Here is a 17,964-nt window from a genome sequence, read left to right as displayed (position 1 = left end):
TATTTCTAACAGTAGCTCCGCAAGTTCATTTTTTAGTTCTATTAATACTCTGGGATGAATACCACAGGTCCCGGTGATTTACTACTCTTCAGCTTGCTGAACTGACCCATTACATCCTCCAAGGTTACAGAGAATTTGTTTAGTTTCTCCGACTCCCCCGCTTCAAATATTCTTTCCGGCACCGGTGTCCCCCCCAAATCCTCCTCGGTGAAGACCGAAGCAAAGAATTCATTTAATTTCTCCGCTACGGCTTTGTCCTCCTTGATCGCCCCTTTAACACCATTTTCGTCCAGCGGCCCAACCGACTCTTTGGCCGGTTTCCTGCTTTTAATGTATCTAAAAAAATTTTTACTATGTATTTTTGCTTCCAACGCTAATTTCTTCTCAAAGTCCTTTTTTGCCCTCCTTATCTCCGCTTTGCATTTGGCTTGGCATTCCTTATGATCTATCCTATTACTTTCAGTTGGTTCTCTTCTCCACTTTCTGAAGGATTGTTTTTTGGCTCTAATGATTTCCTTTATCTTACTGTTTAGCCACGCCGGCTGACGTTTAGTCTTTTTTCCCTTTTTTCTAATACGTGGAATATATTTGTCCTGAACCTCCAGGATGGTGTTTTTAAACAGCATCCACGCCTGATGCAAGTTTTTTACTCTGCGAGCTGCTCCTTTCAGTCTTTTTTTCACCATTTTTCTCATTTTGTCGTAATCACCTTTTCTATAGTTAAACGCTAGCGTACTTGATTTCCTAGTTTCACTTCCTTCAATGCCAATATCAAAACCGATCATATTATGATCACTGTTATCAAGCGGCCCTCGTATCGTTACCCCCTGCACTAGATCATGAGCACCACTAAGGACTAAGTCTAGTATTTTTCCTTCTCTTGTCGGCTCCTGAACTAGCTGTTCCATGAAGCTGTCCTTGATTTCATCAAGAAATCTTATGTCCCTTGCGTGTACAGATGTTACATTAACCCAGTCTATATGCGGGTAATTGAAATCCCCCATTATTATTGTGTTGCCCAGTTTGTTTGCGTCCCTGATTTCCTTTAACATTTCCGCATCCGTCTGTTCGTCCTGGCCAGGCGGACGGTAGTACACTCCTATCACTATCCTTTTCCCCTTTGCACATGGAATTTCAATCCACAGTGATTCCAAGGAGTGTTTTGTTTCCTGCAGAATTTTCAATCTATTTGATTCAAGGCTCTCGTTAATATTGTGAAAGTCCATTGTACATCTTGTTAATTGATAATCAGGGTGCATTATTATGGTAAGCTTTCTTGAATAAATTGGTCTTCAGTAATTTACGGAAATTAATTATGTCATGGGTTGTTTTTATGGTTTTTGGTAGTTCATTCCAGATTTGTGTGCCTATGTAGGAGAAACTAGATGCATACGTTTGTTTATATTTCAGTCCTTTACTGTTGGGATAGTGTAGATTCAGGAACGTACGAGATGAGCTAGTAGAGTTCCTGGTTGGTAGGTCTATGAGGTCTGACATATATCCCGGAGCTTCACCGTGTATGATCCTATGAACGGTACAAACCTTGAATGCAATGCGTTCTTTTAATGGAAGCCAATGTAATTTTTCTCTTAAAGGTCTGGTGTTATATTATCATCCAGGCCTTGCGTTCTGCAGTACAGAAAGTGCCGGATTGAATATATGGTATCCATACAGTAAACATCAAGTGGAAGAGAGGCTAATGATAGAGGTAGCAGGTGGAAAAGCAACGTCAAATAAGTTTTGTCAAACTCAAGTGTCCTTCACCCAACTAACAGAAGCTCCTAATGCACGCTCATATGTTAAGGAATGCTTTACAATTATATGAACAAGTCTGAGAGTATTATGTGAAGCAGGTTGTGCTTCTTCCCACGCACCAATAAGCAGGCGTGGATCCAAGATTCAGTGGGAGCTGAAAGGATGGTGCTGTTCACATTGCATCGCTGCCTCTTGTCATCACGATGGCTTATTTGCAAAAAATATGTTTGATAAGGGATGCAAAGATATTCTTGCAGTTGGACTCTGCTTGTAGCTTCTGTTTTGTAAGAGGAGGCTGAACATGATGCGAGTGTGATTTATAAAGAATGGAATACGTGCCATTTATTGCAACTGGTACTAAACAACTAAGAATTATAAGGCAGAGAAAGGCAGGAGTTCTCTATTCTCTTAACACTGTGGGCTGCGGCTGCATAATTGTTCCCAGCTACAGACTTATTAATTTGATCATCAAACAATTTCTCATAATTTTTACTCTACCCAACACCCTGGAAAGGCACCTAATTGCCATTACTAAGACAACACAAAGGACCAGTTCACATTTCTGATCATTATTTAAAAATAAATGTGCAGGAAACATCAGATTTAGTTTGCCAGCTGTTCCCAATGTATAATTTGCTGCATCTCATCTTCTTTCTTCCAACCTGAGGTGCTTGAGGACCCAGAAAAAAAACAAAAACAAAGGAGTGCTGGGTAGCTTCCCCTTCATCTGAGTGAGCAGATGGTAAGCATCAGCTGATGAACAGACAGTGCAGGGTGCCTTCCAGATCCCAGGACTAGCCTCAAAACAGTTTTTTTCCCCATTAACTGTGGCACAGCGGTTTGCAGAGATATATAGCCATAAGGTGCAGCAGCACTATGGGAAGGTATAAGCGCAGGATGGTTTACTCTTTAGAGCTTATCCCCTGAGGTGCTTCTTACCAATCACAGCCAATGCTCAAAGCCGGGCGCTAAAGCCAACAATGCAAAACGTCATACTGCATCAATAGCGCAGAAAAATAACTAAGCAATGCTCAAAGGAAATGATATGCAAATAATATGCGTAATTAATTTGCACTAACAAACCGAAGAACGTGCCTGACACATGCACACGAGGGTTTTGCAGCAAGCGTGACTCTTGTGTGCAGGTCCAGACAAAACTGGAAGTACAAACACACATTGGGGCTATTCTTCTATGCTTTTCAATATGAGCCTTTCAAACATTTTGCACTTAAAAAGGTTCATATTTAAGCACAGAAAAAATGCGCCCATATGTGCTTTTATTTTTGGTTGTGCTGAGACTCGTACACATTTGTTTCTCAATATCAGCGTTAAAAGCTGCATGGGCTCCCTTCTGCTTGCAAAAGAAGACAAAATTCACAGTTTAATGTGAGGAACTGATCAGAAATCTTCTCCTGAAAATCTTCTACGTTGCCCCTGACCTGGAGGTAAACTTTTCAGCATTATGGACCATTATTTCCTTCTGTGCATTGCAGTGCTTTCATTTGTGCATTGGGAAGGAATACTTACTGACCTCATTAACATCTATGTAAATCCATTTAAATTAGGTTTGCTTTTCTGCAGTAGGCTCTGAAAACTATAAGGCTTTCTATAGCTATTCTGCATGTCGATTTAGATTTTTTACAGCTTCTTTTACTAAGCCATACTAGCAATTCCCGTGCAGGAATTAAGAGGAAGCCCATAGGAATTGAATGGGTTTCCTCTCATTTGCCGTGCTGGGAATCGGTAACGCAGTTTAGTAAAAGAGGCCCTTAAATATATAATTTTTCAGTTTGTATTTCTAATGATTTTTATTACTTTTTTAGGGCTGCATTTTGATTAAAATTTGTAATTGCAATTAATTGCATGATAAAAAAAAGTTCTGTTATTTATTTATTTTTGCTTCCACTGCAGCTCTTTGTGACTCTGGGCAATGGAGGGTTAAGTGACTTGCCCAGAGTCATAAGGAACTGCAGTGAGAGCAAAAATAAACAAATAGCATACCTTAAATTGCACCATTAAAATTTTAATTGAAATGCAGCCCTTTAAAGTTGAGATATATAAGCTAGCAACTTGCTTGTTCAAGGCTTAAGATGACTGTATTATGTCTATCAGATGTCCCAGCTGACAGCAATTCACCAGGGTCGAATAATGCAATTCCATAAAATCTGGGACATATATAAAGCCTGGTGTGTGGATTGATATTGGACTCTAATATAACTTGAGATAGCAGCTTGGATGTAGCCTGGAGAGATACTTGACAACATGGGGGTGGAAGGGAGGGGATATTTGCATTTTTATTTACTAAAATATTTAATAAAGATTGTTTAAAAAAAAAAAAGGAAATGCAGCCCTAATTAAATACAATTTGCAGCCATCTTTAGCGCGCACGTTAATATCAGCGCTCGAGCCGTCTGAGCATTTAGTGCTGTATAACATATGCGCAAACCTGGCATTAAGCATCAACCCCTTAATCTTTTGGTGCTGTGGACTGAGGAAACCTAATTCTATAAATGGCACATACAGTTACACGTGCAGCAGTGGCTATCTACGTGAGGCCAGGGGGGCCTGGGACCCCAACCCCCGCCAGCCGAGGTCCTCTTCTTCCTGCGCAAGGCTTCCTTCTGTTTCTGACGTCCTGCACGTTGTATGTGCAGAACGTCAGAAACAGAAGGAAGCCTTTTGTGGGAAGAAGAGGACCTTGGCTGGCAGGGGTTGGGGTCCCCCGCCAGCAAAGGCAGGTGATGGCAGGAGGGGGGGTGGAGAGGGTCGTCGGCATATTACCCAAGCCCCCCCCCCCCCGGGTGCATTCTTACCTGCTGGGAGCAGCCGCACGGCTGTCGGTTCGGAAGGTTCGGGGCAGAGGGAGCAGGGAACCAGCGGAGCCGATAGCCGCGCAGCTGCTTTCTGCACTCCTCCAGCGGCGTGCACCCGGGGTGGACCGTCCCCACCGCCCCACCCTCGGTATGCCACTGTCCTGGAGTCCTCAGCAGTGTTGCCAGGTGGGCGGTTTTACCGCCCAATTGGGCGGTTTTCCGCGACCCGCCGCGGGAAATTTTTGCCCGCGGCGGGTTGCGGTTTTTTGGGCTCCTTTTTGGCTTCGGGGCGGTTTTTTCGCCGGCTTTTGCGGTTTTTTCGCCGGCTTTTTTCGGCCGCGGTGGGCGGGGTTAATGACGTTTCTGGGCGGGGTTAGTGACGTGGGAGACGGGGTTAGTGACGGGGGAGGCGGGGTTAGTGACGGGGAGGCGGGGCCGATGACGGGGGAGGCGGGGCCGATGACGGCGGGGGCGGGGTTGATGACGGCGGGGGCGGGGGTGATGACGCGGGGGCGGGGGTGTCAGGGGCGGGGTTTGAGTTTGGGCGGGTTTTGGGCTGGATTTTGGGCTCCTTTAGGCTGGAAAAAAATTTTCCACCTGGCAACCCTGGTCCTCAGTCCTTGTATTGATGGAAACCACTGGTTACCAATTAATTTAAAGAGCTACCTTGCAAACTGTTCAGGTCTGGGAGTTGATCTGAAAGAGTTATAGGCCAACTGCAGTAGAGCAGAAAGTGAAAGGGTGAGAAATGGTGGCCAGTGTCTTCACTGGGATGTTTCTAGGTGGCTCAGCACAATGAAAGCCAGTAGCTGCTTGTGGTTGTGTAAACACACATACACAAAAAATGTTAAGGGCCAGATTCTATAAATGGCGCTCAAGTTTGGGCACTATAAAAAATTTAGTTCTGAGCGCTATTCTATAAACAGCGCTCCGATTTGGGCGCCATTTATAGAATAGCACATAGCGCCTAACTTTGGGTGTGAGAACTTACACCAACTGAAACCTGGCGTAAATCTTCGTGCCAAACCTCTGAATTCGATAATACTGTGCTCATCTTTAGTGAACACCCCTGACCTGCCCATGCACCTCCCATGGCCATGCCCTCTTTTTCAGTTGTGCACTGAGATTTACATGAAGAAAGACTAAGGAGGTTAGGGCTTTTCAGCTTGGAGAAGAGATGGCTGAGGGGAGACATGATAGAGATATATAAAATAATGAGTGGAACAGGTGGATGTGAAGCGTCGGTTCACGCTTTCCAAAAATACTAGGACTAGGGGGCATGCGATGAAACTACAGTGTAGTAAATTTAAAACAAATTGGAGAAATTGTTTCTTCACCCAACGCGTAATTAAACTCTGGAATTCGTTGCCGGAGAAAGTGGTGAAGGCGGTTAGCTTAGCAGAGTTTAAAAAGGGATTGGGCGGTTTCCTAAAGGACAAGTCCATAAACCACTACTAAACGGACTTGGGAAAAATCCACAATTCCAGGAATAACATGTATAGAATATTTGTACGTTTGGGAAGCTCGCCAGGTGCCCTTGGCCTGGATTGGACGCTGCCGTGGACAGGATGCTGGGCTCGATGGACCCTTGGTCTTTTCCCAGTGTGGCATTACTTATGTACTTATGTGCATCTTTATAGAATAGCGCTTAGCAAGACGCGTGCATAAACCCAAATAATTGCCAATTATCGTCAATAACTGTTAGCAACCATTTATTGGTGCTAGTTGGCTCATTACTCAATTAAACTGCAGGTGCAAATTGGGCACACACCCACATTTGCTCAAGCAATATTGAGCGTCATATAGAGAATCCAGGGGTAAATGGAGGCACTTGTTAAAGACTGGTATTTTTCAAAAGATGTCACACATTGGTCAAATGGTCTTTCAGGTCTGGGGTTAACATGGGTCACAACAGCACTGAGACCAGAAAGAAAAACATGCTTGTGGCAGGAAAGTAGAAACTGGGCCACTCTGCCTGACTCCATGGAGCCCCTTACCATCAAATGTAAAGAGAAAAAAAAACACTGAAAAGACTGACATCGCATTTTCTCCCAAAATTAAGAGGCAGATTCTCTTGTATTTGACCTCCAAAAATGCCAATGTTTGTGGACACCAGTGAGCTTTAATGGACAGCCATAAGTACTCCCTTGTTCCCTCTCCCAGGATCCCTCAAATAGGCTTCAAGGTATTGACAGATATGGGCCTGGTGGATTTCAGTGCCTGCTTCCAGAATCTGAGTGTATTTTGGAGCTTAAAATCTAAACTGACACCTAAAAAAGAAGAAGGTACATTTCCCTACTCTCTCTGCTTTAAGATGACACACAACATTGCAAGCGCCAGGTAAAATCTCCAAAAAGGAACAGAGAGTTGGGTCAAGTTCCAAGCAAGAAAAGAGACAGAGGGATAGGGAGATGGGAAAGAGTGATATGAGATGAGAAATACCTGGTGGGAAAGAAAACGCTAGTTTTCATTTGTTTACAGAGAGAGAGAGACAATTATAAAGGCTCCCTGGCAGCAGATGGGGCTCATTGATCCTGTGATGGGATTTTGGCACTGTAGACAGGTCTTGTAATTGTTTCCTCATCTATCTGTTCCCTGTGGGTTTTTTTATTGGTATTACCTCTGTCCTACGCAGCAGTTAGTGTGATGGACAGATGAAGCCATGGCAGCCACAGCCACAGAGCAGCAAGCTTCTGACACAAAATAATTTGTTTTCATTCTCAGACCCTGCAGGAGGGGCATCTGGGCAGCCCTTGCACACCATGTAATGACAGTGCAGGATGACTGACTGGGCAACCTGGCATGCTACATACCAGCTCTTTGGGACAGGCTGCTAGGCAATGCAGACTCGGCAGGAAGGGTAGCTTGAAAATCCTGCCATGAAATCCAGTATAGCCCTGTAGGGCTCCACATTCAGGGCACATCATGTAGTTACCTTGGGAAGACCTCATACTTTTCTTTTCTTGCTAATAGGTCTTTTAAGCATTGACTCATTTCTAGATGATGACTTTTTTTTTAAGGCATTTTATTTTATTTATTTATTTATTGTTTACACCCCACTAAAGGCTTAATAGCACTTTCCTCAGAATATCTTCCTGCATGATAGCATCAGGGGTTTGTGGGTCACTGGGCAGCTTCACAGTGTATGCCAGGTGCCATGACATTTTTGCAGGTAAAGTGAAGTTACTCACCTGTAGCAAGTGTTCTCCAAGGACAGCAGACCAAGTATTCTCACAGCCGGGGTGATATTATCCGACAGAGCCTGGTATGGACGCTGACTAGAGCTTTCTACAAGCGTCCCACCGCACATGCGCTGGTGCCTTCTCTCCCGACACGTAAGCATGGGTCCCTCAGTCATATAAAATAGCTAAAGAATACAACTCCAAGGGGAGGTGGGAGGGTATGTAAGAATACTTGGTCTGTTGTCCTCGGAGAACACCTGCTAAAGGTGGGTAATTTTGCTGTCTCCAAGGACAAGCAGGCCAGTTGTATTCTCACAGCTCGGAATCCATAGCTACCAGATTCACCAAAAACTGGGGCTTGAAATGTCGAGGCCTGAAAGTCAATTAATCGTAAACTATTAACATACTATTTGTGAAGGTGCAGCCTGGAACCAAAGAAAACTGGGCCTAGAGGAGTGGAGTTGGATGCTAGACACTGAACAAATTCTTCAGGGCTGTCGCTCAAATTGCCTATCACGTTGGGTATCCTGCTCAAAGCAGCAATGAGATGTGAATGTGTGGACAGATGACCACGTTGCAGCTTTGCAAATCTCCTCTACGGATTCTGACTACAAGTGAGCTACTAACATAGCCATGGCTCTGACATTATGAGCCTTGACATGACCCTCCAGAGTCAGCCCAGCTTGGGTATAAGTAAAGGAGATGCAATCTGCTAGCCAATTATGAACTCCAATCGCTTGACCGGGAAAAGGTGGGATTTGAGGTAGATTATGGCGAACCCTAGAAACTCCAACACTTGAATAGTTAGGCACATTGACTCTGTCACTCCCTCCTGTGATGTGCACTTGACCAGTCATTCGTCCAGAAAGGGAAACACATATATTCCCAGTCTGTGCAAATACGCTGCAACTACCACTAGACACTTGGTGAATACCCTAATTTCCCTATTTGGTATCTGAGATACTTCCTGTGACTGGGAAGTATCAAAATGTGGGTATAGGCATCCCTTCACTATTGATTTAAATCTTGAATTGATAATGAATATGACTGTTGGGCAGACTGGATGGACCATTCAGGTCTTTATCTGCTGTCACTTACTATGTTAAGTCCAGAGAGCATAGACAATCTTTTACCTGAATCATGGGGAGAAGGGTGCCCAGGGAAATCATCTTGAACTTTTCTTTGACCAGGAATTTGTTCAGGGCCCTTAGGTGTAGGATGAGATGAAATTCCTCCCCCCCCCCCCCCCCAACACACACAATCTCTTTGGACACAAGGAAGTACCTGGAATAGAATCCCTTCCCTTCTTCCTCTGGTGGCACGGATTCGACCTCATTAGTCTGTAGAAGGGTGGAGATTTCCTCTACAAGTACCTGCTTGTGCCAAGAGCAATGCTCTTGGTGGGTAATTTGGTGGTCTTTGATGCCAATGCAGGGTGTAACCGAGATGGACTATTTAAAGAACCCACCAGTTGGAGGTTACAAGGGGCTACCTGTATTGGAAAATTTCAGCCTCCCCCCTACTGGTAGACTATCTAGGATGGTTACTGTGAATGTGACTATGCTCTCTTAGAGCCAGTCAAAAATTCACCTCTTGCTTTGACTGGAGTGCTGGCTGGGACTTCTGAGGTCAGAACTGGCGAGGCTGGGAATGCTGGGCCAGGGGGTTCTGGGCACAGTAAGAAGGTGGTGTAAACCTAAGCCTTTGAGAGTAGTAGGGCCGCCACCTAGGCCAACTCGAAAACCTCTGAGATGAATAGGCTGCAGCTGAAGGTTGCAGAGGCAGGGTTTGGATGGTATCAGTATGTTTCTTTATGAGGTCAGCGACCTTCTCCACCTTGTCCCCCCCCCCCCCAAAAAAATTGTCTCCTTGGTAAGGCACATCTGCCAACCTCTCCTGAACCTCTGGTTCTAGGTCAGAAACATGCGGCCATGAGAGTTTGTGCATCCCTACACCCATGACGGAGAGTCTGGATACAATTTCAAAAGAATCATATGTGCACCTGGACAGATATCTCCTGTAGAGTGGAGGAGTGGCTTAGTGGTTAAGGTGGTGGACTTTGGTCCTGGGGAACTGAGGAACTGAGTTCGATTCCCACTTCAGGCACAGGCAGCTCCTTGTGACTCTGGGCAAGTCACTTAACCCTCCATTGCCCCATGTAAGCCGCATTGAGCCTGCCATGAGTGGGAAAGTGCGGGGTACAAATGTAAAAAACAAAAACAAACAAATACATTCTAGCTGCTTACTGGCCAACTTGTGAAGCTCCGTAGCTTGCTCCTGTGGAACAGAATCCACAAGAAAGGGACCAAAATACCCATATAGTAAGGCATTGTAAATTAGAGAAAAATACCCACTGAGAGAACACGATGACGTGTTCTCCCTGTTCCGCGGGAAAATGAAGACTGAGGGACCCGTGCTTGTGCATCAAGCGGAAACGCACCAGCCCATACGTGGTGGGATGCTGCTAGAAAGTTCTATATAAATCTCACTAGTCAGCATCCTTACTGGGCTCCATCATATGACACCACCCCAGCTGTGAAAATACAACTGGACTGCTTGTCCTCAGAGAATAACCTCTTCCTTGTAGGGTTTACAATAGGGACTGCTGGAGCAAGAGATGATGTTTCTGGTTACCAAGATGAGGGGCTGATGCAGAAGGCTATTGCAGGCAGGGGAAGCACATGGTTAGTGCAATTTTATGGCTGCACAATGCAGAGAAGTGATTCATGCAGAAGATAATGCTGTGTGAATCTGCGCAAAGGACATTTGCACGCAGCATATTAAAATGAGACTATTAGCTATTTGGCCCCATTGTGGAAGACTTTTTTTTTTGTACCCTGCGCTTTCCCACTCATGGCAGGCTCAATGCAGCTTAGGTATTTATTTGTACCTGGGGCAATGGAGGGTTAAGTGACTTGCCCAGAGTCATAAGGAGCTGCCTGTGCCTGCAGTGGGAATCTAACCCAGTTCCCCAGGACCAAAGTCCACCACTCTAACCACTAGGCCACTCCTCCACTCCACTTTAAAGCAGAACTATCAAAACTACAAGAGAAAAAAATAAATGAAAAACCCGTACAGGGAAAACAGGATAAATCCAATAGAAAAAAACCTCATGGGAAATACAAAAATATAAAAACAAACAAAATAAACTCATTTTGATTCTCGATAAATGTGGTATGTGATAAGCTCACACCCAAAACCAACGGGATTGCTTAGAACATTCCAAAAATGTCACCAAAGGCACTTCAATGTATTTAAAAAAAATCATTTAATTGGCATATTTTTCCATAACAATGAAGGGACCGTTCAAGATTATGGGAAAATATGCCAATTAAAGGATTTTTTTTTAAATACACAGAAGTGCCTTTGGTGACATTTTTGGAATGCTCTAAGCAATCCCGTTGGTTTCGGGTGTGAGCTTATCACATACTACATTTATTGAGAATCAAAATGTGTTTATTTTGTTTAGTTTTATATTTTTGTATTTCCCATGGGTTTTTTTTTCTTTTGGAAGACTTTAAGGCAAGCAGAACACTAGACCTTGAATCCAGGTCCGAGGAGGATCAGTTCATTCTTCTGCAGTAGGGTCTAATATCAGATTTTTCTTTTTTTGCTGTGAGTATAACAATACCCATAATTTTAGGAACGAACAGGAGGTAAGGTCTGAGTAGGAAAAAATGATATCTGCACATGAACTAGAAAGCTGTGCGCAAAAATATTGGTTTCACAAAAATTTTTATGTGCAAGAAATTTTTCTGATACCAATATTTATTTGCAGAATAACATTCCAGCACATATGCAGATGTGTGCCAACACTTTTGCTTTGCTCGGACATCTGTACAGAACTAGCTGCCCTCGGTGCAGGACCTTGTGACCTCACATCCAGTAGGCTATCATGATTAACACACCAGTTCTGTGTGCTTCATATCTGCATATGAATAGCTTACTGCATCAGCAGGCAAAACTTTGTTGTTACATCTGAGTTAGAAGCCGTGCACTCAGCCCAGTGGCGTAGCCACAGGTGGGCCTGGGTGGGCTAGGGCCCACCCACTTAGGGCACAGGCCCACCCAACAGTAGCACATGTTTAGCGGTAGCTGGTGGGGATCCCAAGCTCCACCAGCTGAAGAGTTCCCCCTGATGGTAACAAAAATGCTACTCTCCATGATACTGGCAACTGCGCATTCTCAGTTTTCAGCACATGCCTGCTGCAGACTGCCAAGGTGGAGAGAAGCATTTTCCCACCAGCTGAGATCTTTTTTTGGTGGGAGGGGGAGAACACTCGATGCCCACCCACTTCTTGCCTAGGCCCACCCAAAATCTGCTGTCTGGCTACGCCCCTGACTCAGCCACTGGCACATGGCTGTAACGTTTGGCTTTCTGCATCAGTCCCTGAGACATAAAGCCTATGAATGGAGGAGGCATGCTTAGAGGATTACTCCCATTCTCTATGTAGAAGATTGTAATACATTTAGACAGTTGGAGAAGGGCTTCACTAACTAACCCTCTCCCCCCTTCATGCTTTTGACAGATGTAGGCTACAAGAAATAAGGAGCTGACCATTTTCCCGGTGCTGAAAAGAAGGCGAGAACTCTTTGGAAGCAATCCTGGCCACACGGGCCTCCTCCTGGGCCTTCTGCGCTGCTGTGCTGGCCGCCTCCGCCTTGGCTCGTGAGAGGGCTGTCCTGCAGGAGACAGAGAGGAAGAGGTGCTGGGTTATCTGGCCTGGGCAGCAGATTCCAGTCAGGTGGAAAACAGTGGCAGTCACCTGTAATCAGTCCACACAGCAGCTACCCATTGAAGGGCAGAGTTGACAGGAGAAGAGTATACTCTATCATCCCAACCTGGTGCCTTCTAACCTCCCATTCTCAACCTGGAAGCTCCTTAGGACTTATAACCTTGTGAACAGAAACTGTTAATAAAGATTTTATTACAATTATTATTATTCCTATTTTCACTGCAATTACCTGCACAAATGCGGATAAGGAACGTTACAGTACTAACTAGCATGCCTTAACCTGCTGTGTGGTGGCTGATTTATTTCTAGATTCATGGTTTTCACTCTCTTTCTCTCTCCCCCCCCTCTCTTTTAGCCCACTAGTAGCATTCAATCCTAAAGTATGAGTTCATAGTAAGGAACAGGGTAGTTATTGCATACCCTATGCTATGAGTTCATCTTGTTAGGCAAACTGGATGGACCGTATGGGTCTTTATCTGCCATCTACTACATTACTATGTTATGCTTTCTGCACAGTATTGAAGGAAGGGGATTTCTTTTCCATTTAATGAGTCTACCTTCAGGTTAATGAGAAATTAAAACAGGTTTGTCTTTGTGTTGCACAAGTCCATCACTACAAGTCTGCAGCTAGCAAAGTGGGGGTGGGATGAAATAATAAAAGTGCAGAGCTGAGAGGCACAACAATGTGTTGACCCTCTGAAGGAAGTCAACATGGCACAGTCATCTCACAGAGAGATTTTAGGAACCTGCATAAGCTGCTTCATTTCAAACAGACCCAGCTGGGAGCTGAATCTGCTTGGGCTTCCTTTGCAGCAGAACCCAAGCCTCGACACCTAATTAGCAAACAAACAGCATGAGCATCTGAATAAAGGCTGTTTGATTCTGTGCGGTCTAAGTCCCCTGTGGTTCCAATGTAGCACCTGACCTTCCAGAGTGATGCCACAGGCAGCACAACAGGACGTGCCAGGCTCGTTTACTCATCTCTTTAGCCCTGGCACCCCCCCCCCCCTCTCACTCTCAACCAGCAGTGGTCAGGAAAGCAGCATATACAACATTGCAGTCTTATTAATTGCTTAACCCATATACAAGTACACAAACCATAAACCCCGGGGGATGTTAGGTGGGCGGGTCTGGAAGGAAAGTGGCTGGGCCCGGGCCCGTCCAGGCCCACCTGTGGTTACGCCCCTATTCTAGCCTACCTCTCCTAGATCTTAACATCACTGCAGAATAAATAAAGCCTGGTTGGATTACCTGGAGTAGCCATGTGTCTCCCAGACTGCGCAATCCACCTTGCAGACTTTGGGAGAAAGGCCCACAAACCTGTTCTCTGGTCATCTGGCCTCCCCAGTGATGAAGGTGAGTCCCACCACCATAAATTTCCTAGAGAGCCCACAGAATCATGCCCTTCAACCTGCTGGTTAGCCAGTAGTGTCTCTTGCCCCCTGCAAACTGTCATACTTCCATTGGGGGATTAGCCCTGCAACTGGTCCCCTTCCTCCCCAGTATATGACACATACCCTTTCCCTCCACTATCACCCTTCTCTCTAGCCTACCCCTGACCTATAAACTATACCATTGCCAGGGTGCCAGGGTACAAAGGAAAAGCAGAAATTCAATGTGGGCAGTCTAGCTCACCTCTTTTTAAGCCTCCCATCAACAACAGCCCCACTCCCCCTCCATTATCTGACCTCTGTAAGACCAAATTTATCAATTTTTCTTTATTATTTAAACAAATTTATAATCCATATCATCAAAACTAACATTCACAGCAAGGAGGGGGGAAGTAATTTGTATTTTTAAATGTTGACATCTATGCTAACATCTCCCGTGAACTCCTTACAGGCTTGTCAGGAAATACACACTATGCATTGGCGTCTTTTCAGAAAGGCGAGTCGTAGGTTGGGAGACTGTCACACTTCAGGTATGCCTAGAATGTTATAATCAAATTTGAGAATGATTCTAATCTATTTCTTAAGAGAGAAATATAATTCTGAAGATTATAAGGGCAGGATTTTATATCTAAGGAACTAGTAATACAGCAGTGTTCCATGCATATTGGAAAACCAAGTGCGGGTTGTAACACAATGTTTCTAACTTGCAGGATATGAGAATTCCCCTGATGAAGCACCATACTGCGAAACACAGCTAGTATTGGGAAGTTCTTTAATGGGAAGGGAATACCTACGGATGGAAGAATAACAAGTTTGGGAAACTTGTGGGACTGTTTTAAGTGAGCACGAGCACATGATCACGTTTATATCTCACTCTGATTGAAAAAAACTCACATCTCGTTGTGGAATATGGAGAATTAACAAACCATCTCCAGATATGTACTTTATGTTTATAAAATTGATTGTTAACTACTATTACTAAGTACTTAATATCATATACTGGAGGAGGAAGGGACCCAGTGCAATGATGTATGTTGAACTAAACTATACGTTCAATCATTCGGAGTTGCACAGCTGAGCACTGTAGTATTATTTGTAGTATTATTTATAGTCTAGCCACAACTGGGTAAGCTTTGATAATAGCACTACCTAGTGAAGTGAGTTAATTTACGGTATATATTAACAATTAAGAGCATATAAAAAAAGAAGAAAAAATATATGAAGAATTTCCAACGGTTTCTATTTGTGAGAATCAATGAAGGAAATACACACTGCCATGAATTTTCAGAGAAGCGTGACTAAGAGGTCAAGGCCTATGCAAGCAATCCGAGGGTCTCTTTGCTCATTTCATAGTAAACTTTTGCCTTCTACCTTGGTGTCTCTCTCTCTCTCTCTCATTCTCTTAACCCTCTTGCACACATACAAAAGGCATCATTTTATTCCCCATCCATGCAGAACTAACCAGTGTCTTTGGTATGATGGGTCCTTACTTTAAAGAGCCCTGGATGAGCAGCTTTTAAACATTTCTATTGTAGACATTACATATAACAGTCCGTGTCCCTGACTGAACATCCAATTTAATCTCAGTTTGCTGTATTTTCTGAGTACTGAACTGAATTAAGCAAACTGAAGAATACCTAAATATCTGTGACTGCGTACGTGGAAATGATAGTGGGGAGCGAGGCTTTGAGAGGAAGTGGACAAGGTTTTAATCAGTGAACAGGTTCATCTATTCATCTCCAGCTTTAATCATTAGGCCTAATAAGCATTCCGGGATCTCATCACACTCCCTTTGAAATATGTAAAATTGTTCCTGCTTCTACGTCGATTTATTAGACTTTTCCAATTAATGTTGTCTGTACCATTTATTTTGTTACTGTGGATCTATATGACAGTAACAAAATACCAGCAAATGACAGCTGAAACAAACTGAAGTTCTGGCTGCAGAAGGACGCAAGAGGATGGAAGCAGTTCAGAGAAGAGCGATGAAATTGCTGCAGAAGCTGCAACATAGACCTAAGAATAGAAACTAAAAGAGCTCAAAATGTACACACTGAAGGAAGGGAAAAGAAATACGTAGCAGGTTTAAATAAAATACAAGGAGAAAAAGGAAGGTTAGAAGGAGGGAATCTTAGAGGAAATATGAGGAAATGTTTCTTCATTGAGAGGGTGGTGGACACCAGAAACAACTTCCAGCAGAGGTAGGGGAAACCAGTGCTGCACCAAATTAAAGCATGGATTGGGAGGTTGAATAAAAGATATGGTGGAAGGCGGGGGGAGTGCGTGTTTACATATATAGTTAGTTACAGTATATTGTGATAACGTCTGGCCTTTTCAGATCTAGGCGAATTGGATCTGTTCATCAGCTCAGGACACTAGAGAACCAGACACCAGAATGTGACCTGGATAAGGAGCAATTATTTTGCACATGCTCAAACTCCTAAAGCTGGCAGTTCACACACAGCTCTAGCAGTTAATTCAGCAGACTGGATGGGCCAGTTCAGCTTTATCTGTTACCATCTACTGTTGCAATGCTACTTGGCGAGATGAGAGAGAACATAGATATTTAGGACATCTGACTTCCCACTGCTGAAATGGTACAATAACAGTAAGCTAACGGGCAGGCCACAGCTAGTAAATGCTTTCAGGCTTCACTTGCAATCATCATCATCCCTTATTTTGGAGATTAAGCCCTAGCAGTAGTATCATAAAACTACCACCAGGGGTCAGAGGTTCCATTCTGAATCTGGGCGCTGAGAGGGCAGGTGCATCAGGGGATTGCTTTTCCCTTCCACTGGTATGAGCCGGGGGAAGAATTTTGGGGATGGAAAGGGTGATCATGAGTTGCAGGGGATTAGGGGTGGGGTGATTTGGTTTTGCATATGCCCCTTGATTTTAACCCCAGGTCTAAAGTGCTAGCTGACATTTGCACATGCCTCAGGGCAGGCACAAAAGCAGACAGGATATTTTTTTTCCAATAGACACGTATTCCCATTGTAAAATGGAATTGGCTATTTTGTGGCCAACACCAAAGAACAGAATGATCCAGTAGAAATCCGCTGGGGCGGAGAACTATGTAGTCCCATGGAAAGAAGCCAATAAAGAAGAGGGGAGATAGTGGGAAAATGACCACGGACTCCAGAAACAAGAAGAACAATCTTGATACTTGAGAAGATTTATTGATCAAGATTGTCCTTCTTGTTTCTGGAGTCCGTGGTCATTTTCCCACTATCTCCCCTTTTCTTTATCAACACCAAAGAAGACCATATCACACCTCCTTTAAATGCAGCAGCCAAAAAAGCAACAAGGATGCTAGGAATTATTAGGAAGAGGATGCACAACAAGACTAAGAATATTATAATGCCTCTGTAGCTCTCCATGGTGCAACCTCTCCTTGAGTATTGCGTTCAATTCTGGTCTCCGTATCTCAAAAAAGATATAGCAGAATTAGAAAAGGTTCAAAGAAGAGCTACCAAAATGATAAAGGGGATGGAACTCCTCCAATATGAGGAAAGGCTTAAGAGGTTAGGGCTCTTCAGCTTGGAAAAGAGACAGCTGAGGTGGGATATGATTGAGGTCTATAAAATCCTGAGTGTCGGTAGCACCATAGCAGTTACCTCCTCCTCTTTGAGATTGGTAATTGCGGCCATGCTATCACCAGTTGGGACAACTAGCAGAGGATAATCACCCAGGCGCTGTCAGGAAAAAACACTCTCCTGCCTGATTCCTGCCCATTACAGCAATACATAGTTATCGCTGTATTTTTACCCCGCTGTCTGTCTTAACACATGCTAAATGTTAACACAAGTCCACACTAGTATTTAAAGCACAGTAAAACACACAGCTTAGTAAAAGGGTCCCTAAACTGTACTATTTTTGCTGAGTATAACCAGGGACTATAAAGATTTGCTTTTCTTGGGGAAACCACCTGGTCGGTGTACTGAGTGAAGAGTCTTTTCTGCTCCCTGAGAGGATCCCCCTTTTTAGCTGCCTTGGGTGAGGTGCATCCCCCCCGGCGAGCTCTCAGAGTCACGGAGACTGCGCCCTGGAGCAACACCTCTAAACCATCTGACCGTGAGTACATTAT

General features: G+C 44.2%; 1 protein-coding gene across 2 annotated transcripts in view; it reads right to left on the bottom strand.

Moving 5' to 3' along the window:
• JPH3 (junctophilin 3) overlaps positions 1-17,964 on the bottom strand; it is a 209,199-nt gene that overhangs the window by 19,207 nt on the left and 172,028 nt on the right. For both annotated transcript variants that reach the window (XM_030204565.1, XM_030204566.1), the window contains exon 3: positions 12,309-12,433. In XM_030204565.1, the coding sequence (XP_030060425.1) occupies positions 12,309-12,433 (125 nt within the window). The remainder of the gene's footprint in view (positions 1-12,308; positions 12,434-17,964) is intronic.

Source organism: Microcaecilia unicolor, chromosome 5, assembly GCF_901765095.1.
Source record: "Microcaecilia unicolor chromosome 5, aMicUni1.1, whole genome shotgun sequence".
Lineage (NCBI taxonomy): Eukaryota > Metazoa > Chordata > Amphibia > Gymnophiona > Siphonopidae > Microcaecilia > Microcaecilia unicolor.
Note: the sequence above shows the minus strand (reverse complement) of the source record. Positions and strands in the feature narration are given on the sequence as shown.